The sequence below is a fragment of the Diprion similis genome, chromosome 2 (genome assembly GCF_021155765.1).
Source record: "Diprion similis isolate iyDipSimi1 chromosome 2, iyDipSimi1.1, whole genome shotgun sequence".
NCBI classification, from domain to species: Eukaryota; Metazoa; Arthropoda; class Insecta; order Hymenoptera; family Diprionidae; genus Diprion; species Diprion similis.
The window spans coordinates 17,653,977-17,670,539 of record NC_060106.1 but is presented as its reverse complement, the minus strand read 5'-3'; the positions used below and the strand labels follow the sequence as shown (position 1 = coordinate 17,670,539).

At 36.2% G+C, this 16,563-nt stretch overlaps 2 protein-coding genes across 6 annotated transcripts; one reads left to right on the top strand and one right to left on the bottom strand.

Annotated features, from left to right (window-relative positions):
- The first annotated feature begins 1,275 nt into the window (after positions 1 to 1,275).
- On the top strand, positions 1,276 to 11,105 carry LOC124416414 (transforming acidic coiled-coil-containing protein 3-like). 3 transcript variants are annotated; one of them, XM_046897439.1, is made up of 6 exons: positions 1,276 to 1,655; positions 7,043 to 9,023; positions 9,173 to 9,477; positions 9,590 to 9,825; positions 9,917 to 10,228; positions 10,309 to 11,105. In XM_046897439.1, exons 1-6 carry the CDS (start codon positions 1,518 to 1,520, stop codon positions 10,499 to 10,501), a joined length of 3,165 nt encoding a protein of 1,054 aa, XP_046753395.1. In that variant the 5' UTR covers positions 1,276 to 1,517; the 3' UTR covers positions 10,502 to 11,105. The 3 variants fall into 3 exon arrangements, with proteins under 3 accessions (XP_046753395.1, XP_046753394.1, XP_046753396.1); XM_046897438.1 differs by having other exon boundaries at positions 1,277 to 1,655; positions 9,587 to 9,825; XM_046897440.1 differs by lacking the exon at positions 1,276 to 1,655 and adding an exon at positions 6,104 to 6,258 and having other exon boundaries at positions 9,587 to 9,825.
- LOC124416415 lies at positions 11,100 to 16,079 on the bottom strand. Of its 3 annotated transcripts, none has more exons than XM_046897443.1 (7): positions 15,603 to 16,079; positions 15,172 to 15,368; positions 14,240 to 14,446; positions 13,450 to 14,149; positions 13,085 to 13,360; positions 12,447 to 12,954; positions 11,100 to 12,321 (listed from the first exon to the last, which is right to left on the bottom strand). In XM_046897443.1, exons 2-7 carry the CDS (start codon positions 15,278 to 15,280, stop codon positions 12,094 to 12,096), a joined length of 2,028 nt encoding a protein of 675 aa, XP_046753399.1. In that variant the 5' UTR covers positions 15,281 to 15,368; positions 15,603 to 16,079; the 3' UTR covers positions 11,100 to 12,093. The 3 variants fall into 3 exon arrangements, with proteins under 3 accessions (XP_046753399.1, XP_046753398.1, XP_046753400.1); XM_046897442.1 differs by having other exon boundaries at positions 13,450 to 14,155; positions 15,603 to 16,078; XM_046897444.1 differs by lacking the exon at positions 15,603 to 16,079 and having other exon boundaries at positions 13,450 to 14,155; positions 14,240 to 14,476; positions 15,172 to 15,309.
- Positions 16,080 to 16,563: the final 484 nt, after the last annotated feature.

The window sequence follows — 16,563 nt, the reverse complement described above, 5'->3', positions numbered from 1 at the left end:
TTAATGCTAGTTATATTTTTTTACATCGGTGTAACGAGTAAAAAAATAATAATACCAATAATAATAGTTAACGTTACAGGCAATATGCGTATGTGTATATATTTTTAAACAAGCCTATCACATTGCTTGAATATTCGTTTTGGTCGAAATTCTATTATAAAAATTTAAGAAGTATCGTTATCAATTGTAGTACATAAGCATTTGCTTATTGTACCTGTATTGTAAAACATAGAAGAAACAAGTGCCTTGGACCTGTGACAGTTTTTATCTACGTCTAGAAAAATGTGACAAAGTATGAGAATAGTATTTTCTAGTACCTTATGTCATTATTATACCATAATCATTATTCGTTACTATTACACAGCACAGAATGAACATTATTACTGAGTGTAAAAAATACGAGAGGTGTCCCAATTTCTATCCTCATATAATTCCCACCCTTCTTATGTCCCAGAGTTTCCAGTGAGCAACCAGAAAGAAACAGGTTGTCTTATGTGAAAATTGTATCACCAAGTATAAATTTTTGTATGAAAAGTACATTAATGAATTAATAAAGACTTACTTTACTAAGACGAGCGATGTTGTGAATTTGATTCGTTTATATAATCCCATTTGTAATACTTTTTAGGTAATGACGAAATTTTTGTAACTATTTTGAAAACTTGCAAATGTTGATTTTTTCAATTTTTCAAGGAAAACATGGCGACGTCAGCTGATCAAGCAGAAACTTATACGGCTTACACGATACGCACGATCGACTTCAATTATTATAAGTTCAAAATTCGGCAGTATTCGATTACTGTGAGTAATTTTGATTCAATATAGGCCGTATATGTTCGACGGTGTTTGAATTGATTAGAAATTTGTTTACGGTGTGTTTTACACCACCAATGAAAATTTAGGATCTTAGACAGTACGACGTATGATTGGTTCGCCTGCGCCATTTAACATTCACCACTTTGGGGACCTGCTTTACCAACGGCTGCATCACAAGTTACGAATAAATATGAACAAGCATTTGAAACATCACTTGGCCCTGCATTCGCAAGAAAATATTTATTACGTATGTATTACATATCTGACTCCATTGACAGTATTATTGAACAAGTCGCTCGGATAATTACGTGTGGAAGAACGGACAAATCCAATCTGTATTACCGACTGGGTACATTGGTCGAGTTAAGCGCCACCTATACGTCGGAAAGAAATGTTCTTTTAATTCTCGGCTCCTGATTGGTTACTGGGTTTATATTCAAGTTGTCAAAATAGCGTGAAGCCGTTACAAGCGTTCCTTGGAAGGACAAGGTGTTTTCACGGAGTTTTTGCCCATATTTTCTCACCTAATATACCATTCGTAAGTGCTTAGTTATTGTGAAGTGTTTCCACGTGATATTTGCCCTTTTCTGTTCCAATATATCGCCGGTTTCATTATTCTTTCTTTGTTCCTTGGCTTGACGTCAGCCTGCAGCGAGTGAGAGACCGTTGCCTGACAGCCAGTTTATTTTAAAATTGTAAAAATGTCAAATTCTGGAACTCCCAATGGTATCGGCAGCAATTGCAGTATTTTGGGTACGCGCGATGGAACACGTGTTGTACTCAGAGAAATAACAGCGACTCTACAAAATTCGCCACCGATGCAGCCTGGACTTCGCAAGGTGAGAGAGTCATCCTGTACAGAATTAACATGCGTGCATCATGTATCAAACGAACAGATTGAATTTCAAATCCTTTGAAACTAGCTTGCTCTGGCGGATTTTTTACTCGCATGACTCCACGAGGAAAATATCTCGCGCTAGCACAAAACGGCTGAAAAATATGAAACGTTGTAAAAAAAAAAAGAATAATACCTTTCGGAGAGTAGTTTTGTTCAATTATTTACAAAAAAAAAATTCGAATTGTTCTGCAAGTATCAAACATAACGTACTTTCACGTATGTATAATAATTTCATAACAAGAATCATAGGCGTAGGGTGCGAATCATGTACATACATACATGCACGTATCAGGTATCAGAATTTTTTTTCTATCGTATACACATCTATACATATATACATAAAGTTCCGCAGAGCAGCAGAGCCTTTTAAAATCCTCGGTGCAACTTCGTATGTATCTGACAGTTTCGTTCGAGTATGGGTTCTATAAATAGCCCCCGTATCTGCCCGAGTTTAAACTGAAGAAAAATAAACACTTTATACTTATATGCATTTTGTTTATATGCATATATGTGATGCGAGAAATGCACGGAACGATATTCGTTCCCTAAACCGTTTAATGCTTCTCCTCGTCTACAGGCGAGGAACCGCATCGTAATTATTTATTATTTCCGTACCATTTACGGCTTGTAATTGATCGTGACGAGTTTTCGAAACCGACATACCACTGTCGAGGCACATATGCGAATGAATTCAAACTATTCTCGTTACCACCTCGTTCCTTTTGTTCTTCCTTGGTTAACTAAAAATAAGTTAAATTCATCGGTTCAAAACTCCCAGATGTTGGTATAGTTACAGAAAAACGATCGTTCGGTACGAAGAAAAATCGTTTAAAATTAAACGCTCCGAATAAACAATGTCATTTGCAGATATTTTATTTTTATTAGTAAAAAAAAAAACTATTATTTTACAGAGTCATGGATCGGAGAACACGTGACTGGTAATTCTAAAAAATTTTTAATGAAAATTGTCAACGTTTTTACAGGTGATACAATTGTCTATATTGAATAAGCGGTATTAGGGTGAAGAAAAACGTGTAGATGCAAGAAATTTTGAAGTTCTCATCAGATCATCGTGAACGAAACTTCGATAAATTTTCCAATCCGAAAATTCTCACAACGTGTATACCTATACTATACATTAATCGTTATCTATGAAACATTTTCAGCGTCGTATGTATCCATCGGTTGATTTTCGCCACTGGCAAAAAGAAAAGTCAGTTTCATTCGCTCCCAACATTATTCAATCGCTCTCTCTTCAATTGCGGTGTAAAAGTTTTCAGAAAAGGAATAAAATGAGATTACTGCATTCGTAACTGCGTACAATTACCTCTTCCCTATATTATTCGACGAATCGAGTTGAACAAAAGCTTTCATACGCGCTTCGCACTTCTGGTGCATCCTTTACAATGACAACGACGGTAGAATGAATGAAATTTTGCCTACATACGAACAATACGAGCGCTGCAACGAGACTAACTAAGGACAGGTACGTAAATACGTGCATATCGGCGGAGGTTCAATTGGAATTTAGGCAATCTCTTGGAGTGAATTTCCATAGATAGCGCCACTAAGCTGATTTCCTATCTCGACGACCACCACCAGTTGTATGCCCAGTGCCTAGTACAGTGATACATCTTACATGGTGTGTTAGTACTGTACCGTCTACCGTGACACGGTGTGGAAATGGCTCTTAAAACAATCGTACACTGCTCGATATTAGACGAAATCTGCTCCTTCTCCGATCCTATTTAATCAAATAACCGGCGACATTCGAATACAGCCGTATAACCGAGGCTTGTAAGAAGCTGGACGTTGCATACGAAGGTGAGAATATAATCAAACGTTAGACGACGATCACATTCTACTCGACAACCCACCACCATGCAGCCAGCTACTCGCAATTTATTGACTAGAAAGACTTGACAAATCTAATATTAGCATTTCTCAAATACTCCCGAGTACTAATCAAGCCGAATTAGCTCGGAGTTATTGTTGCAATGTTTCTGTATAAATCAAAGAGTCACACCCCGAATACCACGCTCATAAGTCTATCGGATTTTCGTACGAACATTTAAACAGATGCGAATGAATGAGTCACACACACACCTTCTTGTATATATACATATATCTCTGCATTCACACTCGCACACACGATCAGCTTCATCGAACCGCTCTCAACTCTCTTTACCATTTACGGAATATCCTATGCGGGTTTTAAGTGTTGCACCTATATATAATTTATATGGTATTGCATGTACATATATGTACATCATACATTTTATCCTTATTTTAAAATGAGTACTGAGGCAAATCAGTACTCGTCATCACTTTCCCTAGTCTATATTACGTCATTCTGTCCAATATTGTTGCAATCTTTGTACGTAAATTCTATGCAGCTAGTTCTATTATTTACTGCGAGGAGAAACGATGCATACACATGTATATTTGAACCAGTCCGAGCGATTACAATTAGAAATTTCATTGATATGATGTTTCTTTTTTGAAAAAGTATAATGCGTTCGTATCAAAATATGTGAGGTAAGAAATATTAGAACAGGAATTAGAAACAGCTGTATTCAAATTGCATTTCTTTCATACTGCTTGGAGACGACGCTGGAATCATATCATTTAACTGAGTGACTTTTGTATGTATACGTTGTTTAATAGATCGTGTAATGTCAGCTGTAATTACTTGAAGAACGCAGCGTGCTTTTACGGCTTGTAATAACCGCGTAGAAGTTTCTTTTTTAAATTCGACGAACAATTAGGAAAATATATCGAATCGATAGCGACGGAACAATGTTCTTTTCGGAATCACGTTAACTACACGTTAGGCTACAATTTGATACCTGCCTACCATCAACGAAAGTAGAGAAAACAAACAAAAAGGGAAGGGAGCAAGAAAGAAAACCTCTTTTGGGGCAGTGTCTTTCTCGCTCCGTGGGGTTCCACATATAAACACGATATATATGGACACAGCACGTGCTAGTGACAGCCGCACTTCCTACGATCTTTCTCAGTACGTTCCCTGTACAAAAATCATGGGTAATCGTGGTAACAAGGTAAATTCATTCGTTCTGGACAGTCTTATCTTATTCTTTTTTCATCTCTTTCTTCATGTGCACTTCGTTTCTTTATACTCGCGAAAACTAACAACTTGCAACTACCGATGAGAACTCTTAACGAGAAAAACGCCCAAGTATATCGCACACGCGAGGTTACAGATCCAGCACTTCCGGTGCGTTTAAAATTTTTCCGTGCACCCGCTTCTCAAAACTAATCTCGTGATCGCATTCTTCGATGCTCTGCATCTTTCGTCGCACCGTTGCATTTTACGTCGGAACACATGAAATATTACAACTTCTTTCACTCCGAAGCTTCGTTTTTCATTTGCGGTGTGAGGTGAAATTACAATTAGATCGACCTACTCGCGTGCCTCTTGTGATATATTGCAGCTTTAACAACTTCTATACGGGTTTCTGAATCTCATCAAGTCATCACCGAGAGCCGTCGGAACGAATTGCGTGGGATGCATTCTAAAAACGAATGCCTGCGTAAGTCCGTCGGTCGGTCGAATCTTTGCTCTTGACAAAAATGATGAAAGGAATAGAAATGCTGTCCTAATTATAAACGTCCAAATAATATTACACCTGCAATCAACATGTATCTATAGTAAAATCTAATAAATTTTCTAATTTTTAATCGCGCATTTCGAATCGACACATTTCAACTTTGGTTTCTTCTTTTTTTTCTTGTTCGCGTGGCGGTGACGAAATGATAATATTTTCTATAACTGTTTTTGAGTGTGTTGAATTGTTTTTTTCCACTTGCTGACGCGAAACTTATTTTTCGGATCTCGAAAGATCTGTTAAAACATAACTTTGTAAGCATTGATTTACATACATTGTATTTTATGTGAATTAACCGCGCCACACAATTCAGCACGTGGTAGTATAACAATGCAAAGTTGACAATGTAATCGGCGGAAATTAATCTGTGCATGTATTGTATGCCACCGCGCACTACAGGATATTCTGACATTTTTTTGGTAATCAGGACGTTAACGTGGTTAAAAAGGAAAACCGCAGATTAGCAAAATACGGCAGTCTTCGATTTGAAAAATAAAACAGTGTACTAGATAGCACAGAGATCGTTACAGCTGTTGCATTTTTGAAACGGTTCACGTTAGAAAAAGAGTTTATCACACTGAAGAGTACCAGGCTAGACTGACGAGGGTGAAACCATATGTACCCAGTCGGCATTGATTACGTGCCAGTTTTTCGAGGACTCCAACCATTGGTTTCGGTCTCTCCTTGTCTTTTGCTAGTGTTTTGCTGTTCTTATAATAGCCAGAGCTGATCTCCGTTGCGCAATTCGAATGAAACCATCATCCGTTCCTTCGGGTCAGTTGGCTAAGAAAACGAAAAGCGAGTCAGTTTTCATTGGGCAAACACCAGGAAAGTCTCTTCTTACTGTCACCGATCGGCATGGACTTCATCAACAAACTCCTACATCGCGGATCCGCTCCCCCCATTGCTAGCGAGGTAGAAATGTCCAGTGTCCTTTGCAAAATCATCTTTTTTGACAAGTGGAATTTTAGCTTTTACTTGCTGTAATCATTTCGTACTAATCGGCCATCCATTTTTCGATCCTGGCAATGTCTTTACTCTTGATTTTTTTCGTAAACATTCGCCATGATGTGAGTCATTGTTTTGCGCATCATGAATTCCGAAAATTTAATATTATCCTGAATAAAGAGAAGAGAGGAGAAAAAAATAATTTCTACTATGTAAAAATCACATTACAATTTATTTCTAATTCTGTTTGGAGATAATCAGGACGATTGACCAACTTTTAAAGCCACCTTGATTTTCTGTTCGGTTGTAGGCATTTAATTCTCAGCTATTGTCTGTCTCTTTTGCCAAACTGGCTCGTGTTTCTCTGCTTTCTTAACAAAAAGAGATTCTGTCATCATTTGCTAGTTCCATAAATAAACGTTGTTTGAATGTGGTGATAAGGTAACTAGGATAAAACTTCTGGCATATATTCGCGTTGAAATTCTTAAAGAATATTGGATTGTAAAATTTTTGTTAAAATATTACCTCAGTAAAAGAAACAATTTAACATAGAATATTCCGAAATGTATAAAATATTGAATTCTAGTCTCTGATTGTAAGACATTTGAACTAATTGACCTATGCCCAAAAAATTATTTATTTAGGTATATAACTGAATGATCTATGAAAATTGAACTTTGTGCAATAAGAAGTCTATGCATAATTAAAATTCACTATTAAATATTAAAAATTATTTGTATTTTATTTTCAGGCTGCGAGCAACACGCAAACAGGGAAAACAGAACACGAAGTAAAAGTACAGTTCACACGTGAATTTGTGGATGCGGGAGCTCCAACTTCCAGGCCCGAGAGCCTGTCTTCAGAGTGCAGTTTTCAAAGTCTAACAAGTACACCAAGTACTAAGAGTTGGAATCATTTGAGACCTATAACCCCGCAGACGGCGGCAGACACTTCATATGGAAACACGAATATTCCTGGACTGGATGACTTGATATCAGGCTGGGGAAATATTCACCTAAATGAAACCACTGATATTCGAGAAGCCGAACCGCTAGAAACTTCTGTAACGCTCGATCCCAAGCTTGATTCTTCAAGTGCTGAACCAGTAGAGGATTCAGAGCATAAACAAACCCGTGATAACTTGTTCGAAAATCACGTTGAAGATTCGCCAGACATTCCACAATCCTCTGCAAATAACCCTGCATTAAACGAAACCAGAGATTTGTCGTTGAAGTCTGACTCTGAGAACATATTAATTTTAAATAAAACTACAGAATTACTACCAGCTGCAGAGTATTCACAAAATAATTCGCTTCAAGCACAAGATTCTTCACTGTCGTCAAATTCGCATGATAGTTCACATGAGAATTCACGTCTATTGAATGGGACTATCGAATTGGCACCGGGCTGTAACTCGACTTTCAACAAGCTTTACTCAACTGAATCAGAGGTGTTAAATGGTACTCACTGTGTCTCAAATAATGAAAACGCTGCATCAACAAATTGCAATTCACAGAGCATAACTGAGATCAGTGAGAATCCATCGAACGACTTGTCCGCAACCTCAACAGTTGGGAATGTGTCATCATTGAACGATCCCTTGAATTTACCTCCAGAGACAACGCTCTGTCCAAATCAGAATACATCTAGTTCAAATGAACAGACTCTATGTACATCAAACAGTGTGGTAATTGATCCTTGCATTGTTGAAGAACTGCTGAATAAAGAATCTGATTTTGCAGTAGAAAGACCTATCGAACCAGAAACTGTGAAAGATTCTAAGGAAGAAGAACGTTATGTGAAAAACCCACAATTGAATACATTAACTGAAAGATTTATCGAACCAGAAACTGTGAACGATTTTAAGGAGGTAAGCCGTAATGTGAAAAACTCACAATTGGTTCCAGAACGATGTACACCTGATTCTTCTACAGATCATTTTGCAGAGGAATTATCAGGAAATACAAGTCAGTTTGAGGCAGAAAGCATATCCACCGTTGTTCCAAACTTATCTCAAAATATAAGTTCGGAAACTTTCAAAGAGTGCATAACTCAGGAACAAGCTCTAGAAATTTCTGATAATCTCAGTGTATCGACTACAGTCAGTGTCCCTGAAGAGAATTTGGAAAACATAGAGCCAGCTCAAGAATTACCAGAAGTTCAAAAGACAGTATATCCTGAAACTCAATCAATTCAATCTGAGTTAGAATCCAAGCAGTCAAAACAAGTGGTACTTGAAAATTCAGTGGACCAGTTATCACAAAGTCTACAACAAGCTAAGGATCTAGAAACTGTTTCACAAGTTACAGAAAACAAGGTGCCATGTGTTCCACAAAATACGTCTACTCATTTGGAAGATTTGAAAGAATCTAAGTCAGAAGAATTACCTCAAGTAGAAATTAATGTCACACCATATCCAGGAAGTAATTTTGACACTCAACCAATATACTTGCTGAATGCAGAAAGTTGTCAGAATACAGGTAGTTCAGGTGAGGAAGATTTAAATCAAACATCCACTCTCAGGGAGGAATCTTTTCACAGTATTAGCTCTGAGAATACTAGTGACCCTTATGATGCTTTTAAACCTGTACAACAAAGTACCAGTCTACAAATAGCAGACTACAATTTTGAGAAATTGGGGCTGGCAGCTCAAGCTATTGCTGAAGAAATTAGTAACAAGTCATCGGAGTTGACTGAAGATACTGATCACTTTTTCAACGCTCAATCAGAGTGTAAGTTCAGATTTCAGATACTTGCCTGAGACTTGCGATAGTGTAATTATATCTTTTTTTTTTCTTCAATAGCATGAAAATGATATATCTTCAATACTTGAAAATAATTATTTTTGACAAGTAAAATACTATATGTTATCTGTTCACAGTATTCTTTGATCCAGCATCGTTCGATTTCTTGCTTACAAGAAATAATAGTAAGAATACCGTTCGTGATTTGCGAGCTGAGTCGCTTTATGTGAAATTCGACCCTTTGGTTGGTAACACCAGTATGCTACCACAGGGGCCTCCGCAAGTAGTTGACGGCGAAGAAAATGCCAAAAACAATATTTCACAGCCAACACTTGGCACGCCAAAACGAAATCCTGCTTTGGCAGCCATTGACAGACTGTTGCTTTACAGTCCGACACCTGGAACACCTAAAAAAATTGAAGAACCACCTAAAATCGAAGAGGTAATATCATTGTAAATATTGATCTCCATTTTACTCACTGGTTTTTCTCACTGGTAATTCAGTCTGTCCAATTTCCAAATAATGGAACATGTTTTGCTTTTCGTTGCAGAAGATAGTGGTGGAAGAAGTGAAACCCATGGTTACACCAATGGTTGATGAGGCTATGGCCAAAGAATTAGAGTTGGTTAGGTCGACAGTATTACAGCTTGATTCACAGCTTGAGAAGGAAAGAAAAGAACGAGAAAAAGAAAGAAAGGAGCACGAAATAGAACAGGAAAAGCAGCGGTTGAAATATGAGAGTCTTGAAAAAGAAATGGCACATGAAATGCAAAAGAAGAAAGAGATGACGTGCGGTTTTGTATTTGTTAACTAGATTAAATAATTGAATATTTACGTCCATTGCAGCCAAATTTAGACTAACATACAATTATTTTGATAGGATGGTAATGGATGAATATGAAAAATCATTGAGTCGACAAATGGCAGATCGGGAAAGAGAAAGAACGATCTTCGCGCAGGAAAAAGCAAAGCTGCAAGATGATTTACAGGCTGCTAATCATCATTTGGGTAACACGGAAGCAGCATTCAACGACGTCCACTTGAAATACGAACGACTAAAAAGTGTAACTTCAGCATATAAGAGTAACGAGGATGTTCTCAAAGAGAGCATACAAGAAAATGTTAAAACAATCAAAACGCTTGAGGACAGATATGACCAGCTTAAGAATCACGCGATGTCACAGCTTGAAAAGTAGTCATTACATACATTATTTCAATACCAGTAAAACTTATGGATTGCGAACAGTTGCAACTTGATCTTCTTTTTTCTAGGGCAAATTTGGAATTGGAAGCGATCCGAAAGCAACACGAAACAGAGACTGTAAGATTACAGGCAATGATAAGGAAGGCTGAATTGAAAAGTAATTCTTTAGCGGAAATGGTCGAGCAGAAGTCAAAGGAAAATAAGGAACTTTCCTCGATACTTGATGAATTCATTGCCAGGGTTGGTCAAAATCCCGAGTGAATATTTATATCAGTCATTATTTTTTTACTTGATACGTTCATAATATACGATAACATAATAACTGATTATATACCGTTGTGTTTATGAATAGTACTCTTTATTGATCTTTATTTATAGACTGTAAAATAAATTATATCCTAATAAAATAGGCCTAATTATTCAAAACTTGTCATTTATCATCATATCATTGTCACCGTTATTAGACACATCACTAAAGCCCATCCTGAATGGATTCTTGCTCACAATAAGTTAAATTTTACATAATTCCGTTTATCTTTTCTTTTCCTCGTAAATGTTAAGTTCGCCAGTAGTTGTAAAACTGTACCAACGAAATTTATAGTATCCTAAATTTACGTAAACATTTCGAATCAAGTTCAACATTTCACTGAGTATACATACATCACAATTATGACATACTGTAGGCTAATTCGGTAATTGTTCCCTGTTAGCTAGATCTGACCGAGCAGGTGTTTTAAAACAGGATAGTACGCGCAGTAAGAATTTCGGGCTACTCAGGCTGGAATTATTGAACCCAGATGTGGGAATATTTCAACAGGATTATTATTTTCGGTTATTAAATTTTTGCGTTTTCATATGCTAGTTGTAAAAATATATTTTAGATCTAAATTCAACGATAACAATTAGTTTATAAACAAGAAGTTCAGATGTCCTGCTTTTATATCGACTTGAAATGATGTTTCTTCGCATGCAAAGATGTTCTGGTGTTTTTATCAGTACATTCAATTGAAGTTATTAAATAAAATAATTAGAAATAATATTTCAGTCGGGGCAAAGGGCCTTATTACGAGAATAAAGAGATTTTTATGAAATAGGTTTGCTAATTCAATTTGTTAATCTATTACAAACTAAATAATTATTTAAACAATAATTTATAAAAAAAAATCCTGTAACAAATCGAGTGCTCATTTTACAAATAAATAAGATAGTTGACTGATAATTTTAGACGGGCAAAATAGATGAATTAAATAAATCGTACTGCTGAAGTCTCGAACCGGCAAAACCATGTATATCAAACTACTAGTGTCTGGCAACGGAATAAAAACTTGCCACGATATTTACACCTCATTCTGATCTTAACTATTTTATATCACCACGAGTGTATTGACATGTTTTTTTAATGAAGATATCGAATTTGTATTTCGTTATTTTTAGCAGTTATGAATACCTCTTAGAATTCGGATACTTCATCAGAGTATTTGAGTTATTCACTTTGCAACAAAGCACACAACAATCACGCAGATATATCAATATGGTAATAATAGTGTTAAAAAAAAAAACATGATAACTTACAATTAGATACAGAAATTGCGCACATATTTTAATAGAACACAATAAATAGAAAAAAAAGATACCGTTACTGTCACAGTGAAGAAAACGAAATTAACTTGAGGACTTTGCAAACCAATTATAATTAGACTAAAATTATGCATTCACAGTTGCGTTCAGTCATTCTTTTCTGGTTGGAAACCAGGTGATTCGCTTCAAGATAAAAACTGTGAAAATTGAGGAATTCAATAGTGGTTTTAAAAAATGTAAAACTGAAATAAACACTCAATACTATATCATATCAATTAACAATTTGTAGGTTTTGGGTCAACAATTGTAAGCACGTATTGCTTAGCAAATTTCAACATGCGATCACTTGTACTTCCAGGTTTTCGCGGAATATTCTGGTTTTCCAGGTCAGGCATGGATTTCCTGACAGTACGTGCTAAGAGTGAACCATATTGTTTGAATTGTGGATGATTCATACCAATCCCTTTCCCTCTCAAGGCTTCAGCAACAGCCCACAATAATTTCTGTAAAATATTTGTAAAAAGGGATATCACCTTATATCATGGGGAATGCAAAGTTTAATCGGTATACCTTGGATTCGAGTTCATACTGAGACCGAGGTTCTTAGCCAATGTAAATTAGTTTTTACCTTTTTGTTAGTTTCAGTCAGTTCTCCTTTTCGATATTTCACAGCACCCTCACTTTTAGCAAGTACACTTCCAGTTGAATGTCGTTCAATCTTACAATCTGGTGTTTGTTTTTTTTCCAAGCCACGAGGGCAGTCAAATGACAAACTCTTTGCCCATTTAGGCCTCGGACCTTCAAGATCATCCTCACTTTTCCGCTTTTTTGTATCTTCAAAACTAACTCGTTTCTCAACATCATCTTTTTTATTTGGTGTTGGGAATAAGGCCCGTTTTATTTTTTGTGGATTCAAAGATGGGACAGGTCGTATTGTATTTATTCGACTAGGACCAGCCCGATCTCCAGGTGGACTTTGAAACAACGCTCTCTTGGATGTTTCCAATTTAGATTTTCGAGGACTTGAACCTTCCATCGTTAATCTCCTGGCAGCACGTTTTTTTGCCGAGCTACGCGGGCTTTTTCCTCTAATGCCTTTACCGCGTGGACTTTTACCCTTTTTAATTAATGTTTTTCTGAAATAACAGTGAGCAAATGAATAAGACTCTAAAGTTGCATGATCGTTAGGTTCAAATTTTTATGACTGTTATGTCTGCCACATTGTTATAATGACAAGATTGATGAAATGCATAATGAGAGACTCACTTAATATCAAGAACGACTTGTCTTTTATCAGTGAGTCCCATGCCTTGTAAGTTAGCACTAGAGAAAGCTCGTCTTCGCCTTGCGAGGTGGCTAAGTCGTCTTCCTGGACTTTGTCCAACATTTCTTCTTCCTAGCATCTTACGTTTAGTGGCACTTCCTGGTGCCTGTTTTGTAAACCAGGGGTGGCATGTGGATTGTGTCTCAGCTCCTACATATCTTTCACATAGCTTAATTGACAAGTATTCGAAGTCCTCTACAGCTATACTGCGATTATAACTGAAATGTCAAATATCGCAAGTGAATAATTTGAGATAAAAAGAATAGCGTAATAGATTTGATTTGTATTATAATTGAATGAAGCTTACTGTATGCCATGATGTTTATGTGCGTAAGCTTCAGGCCATTCCAGTGTGGCTGGATCACAATCAATAATTGTTCTATAATTTAACAATGAAGGTTTATCCTCGTTAGTTGTTTCGTTTACTGATATAGTTGTTCTGCTTTCCCTACTATCATTCAGTAGAGTCAATGTTGAATTATGACACACAAAGTTACTCAAAGTACTACTATCACTTTCCACTGCAAGATTAGGATCACTCAACTTCTTATTTACTAAAGTCTTTTCACAATTTTCATTATCACTTTTACCGTGGCAGTGTTGCTCGTTTCTTCTTACACTAGATGAATCACAGGCATCAAAAGCATTCATTAAGTTTCTAGAACCACTTTTAATTTGTTGATAAAACGTGTTACTACTTCCACTTGCAGCTAAGTTTGTTGATTCAGAATTAAGTAGTTTTTGATTAACGTTAGAACTGTCTTGGCTCCCAATCTGATCTAAATTTTTCTCTTCACATAAACCCCTCGGCCAAAACAAATGGCTATTTTGTTTGATGCACCTTAGGAAGTCATTGCAATCCATTTGGGAAATTGTAACAGAAGGAGGTGGGGGAACACCACTCAATGCTTCATGAATTCTATTTAGTAGTTGGCTGTCTGATTTTGCTACCAAGTCTGCCTGGCATATTTCGCTATCTTCATCTTTTATGTCCAATTGATCGGGTTCTGTAACTAACAAAGCTCAATTGTTTACACAATTTAATAAGAACAGTAGAATTGTTTTCTAATCCATACAACTAGATACTCATATAATACCTGAATTGCTTTTTGGGGCATCTTCAGTATCACTTCCAAACATATCAGGACTGGGGGCCTGGTCAATTACTTCAGAATCTTTGAAAGTCTCGTTTGACTCTGTGTATACACAGTCCATAGCGTCTTCGCTCATGTAGATGACTTTGGTCTCAACTTCGGAGGTACTGTTAGTCACCAACAAATCACTAGTGCTTTTATTCGACATTCCTGAAATTTAGTATTGAACACGTATCTAATCTATAAAAAGTGAGTAACGAATGAGCAATTAAAAAAATGTTTATTAGAAAAAGGATTGGATTGAAAATAATTGGTTAGCAGAATCAGATTTTTCTTTAAAATAATTACGTTAGCTCAACGTTAATATAACACCTAATAGAACCAATGATAAAACCATCAACCGTGTATAAATTATATTAGGAATAAGTCAAAAAGTATTTATTTTGAAATCTAAATTGTATGGAATGATGAGTATTAATTATAAATACTGAGCAGCAATATTCAGTTGAAAAATTACTCAATAGATTAACTGAAAGCATATAAAACATTAAATGTCAGTATTATGTGTTTTGTTTTCAATGTTTTTTAGAACTTGTACAGAATTTTTATGTCGTCTATTATTATTAAATACAATATTTTAGTGTGGCTATAATGATGGCAGAAATGCACTAAACAATTGACATATATTCCAATTTCCCAAAGGTTTTTAAGAATCGAAAATAAACATTATATATAGCTGAGTAACTTATTTGCATATTTTTTTAAACTCTCTGATTTTTTGAGATTGAGATTTCTTTTGACATTTCCAAGTTCTTGGTATTTTGATTTGTTTAAATCAAACTTCACATATATTGTTGATCGCTGGTAAAGATAGAGATTGGATCTGTTTTAACAATTCTTCAAATTTATGTGATTGGAATAGTACTTGTTCTTACCCATTGTCGATGGACTCAAGGCAAGGTCATCTTCCAAGATAGAAGTACCATTGCAAGGAGCTGGGTTGTCCGTGTCTCCCATTATTTGGTCTAATGCCACAGCGTGCATGTTAAAGTTAGCTGTCAATAATTTGACAATTTCTCATCCTCTCAAAGACAGTGGATATATTTACAATATAGAAGTAAATCGATGTTATCTGTAAAGATTTCAAACACATGATTGAAAGGATCTAAAAATTGGACTACTCCATAAGTTGCGTTACGTAAAAAGATAACTGCTCGTATTTTGCATTCGCTGATAATGGCGATGGGTCAAGAGCATGCTCGACTCAAAAATTGTATTGTGTCCATGCCCAGGTACGGTAGACGATCACAACTCAGCATAAGTTTGCATATTGCATTTTTATGAACAAAATAAATCCTTTACTGACCTTTATGACGAACAATGATGGAAAGGTGGAGGTGATTAAAGAGCGGCGAATAATCACCTACCATATTTTATTACCCTGCAGATTTGCTGTGTAAACATTTACACACCAAGGAATACCGTACGATGAAAGCAATTGTACTGAAGGTTACAAGATATGTTTAGTAGAAATGGATGTTATTCTATGAGGTAATATAGACGTTAAGGGTTGTTGACTCGCGAGTGGCTGCATGTTTCAAGAAAAAAATGTGATACCGTAATTTAGAGACGTTTTAGATCGCAACACACAGATAATAGTTGAAAATATTTCAACAAACAATTAAAACGTTATTTGACGACAATAGGAATCTGTCATATTGCTCAGATACTATGCGAAACTCAAAATCAACATCCCACACCTCCTCCAGTCAGACGACGATACCTTCATAACGTAAAAATATTTCAAAGCAAGACGTATTATATTATTTTCTTTATATTCAACTCACACTACAGAGGTAACTCACACACTACTACCCCAAGTACCCGCGGAAGGTACCAGGCACTTATCCGAATTACGAGCTCTTACGAGCCGTGGTAAGACTGTCAAGATAGTATGTCAAGTGATGAGAGCAGAGATGAGAGCACATAAAGCTCACTAACTGCTACCTGGTGGAATTTCTTGGTACTTCTCAGGCTCCAATCCACGGTCTTACATACAGGTCTGGGGACTCTAGTGGTAGGGGAAGTACGCTTACGCTGCAGTTTTTGTTTTTCAGCGCTACCGTTAGTTGGCACTAATGGTAAAGTAATGTTCGCAAACATAACCTCAAATTTCTCAAACTTTACAAATGACGTGGTCCAAATGTACGTAAAAATAGTGAAAATCGCATAAATCGTACATGGTTATTTATTTTTAAGAATAACGTGTGCAATTATCACTTCGTCATCGCAAACCACTTATTGTTTGAGAAGTTTGAGGTTATGTT

Bases quoted from the DNA above. Each gene is read 5' to 3' on its own strand.
- LOC124416414 (XM_046897438.1), top strand. From the start codon at position 1,518: ATGTCAAATTCTGGAACTCCCAATGGTATCGGCAGCAATTGCAGTATT. The intron at 9,024-9,172 runs GTAAGTTCAGAT...ATCTGTTCACAG, and splicing joins TTTCAACGCTCAATCAGAGT to TATTCTTTGATCCAGCATCG. The intron at 10,229-10,308 runs GTAGTCATTACA...TCTTTTTTCTAG, and splicing joins GCGATGTCACAGCTTGAAAA to GGCAAATTTGGAATTGGAAG.
- LOC124416415 (XM_046897442.1), bottom strand. From the start codon at position 15,280: ATGCACGCTGTGGCATTAGACCAAATAATGGGAGACACGGACAACCCA. The intron at 14,447-15,171 runs GTAAGAACAAGT...ACTAAATTTCAG, and splicing joins CTTGAGTCCATCGACAATGG to GAATGTCGAATAAAAGCACT. The intron at 14,156-14,239 runs GTATTATATGAG...GAGCTTTGTTAG, and splicing joins TGCCCCAAAAAGCAATTCAG to TTACAGAACCCGATCAATTG.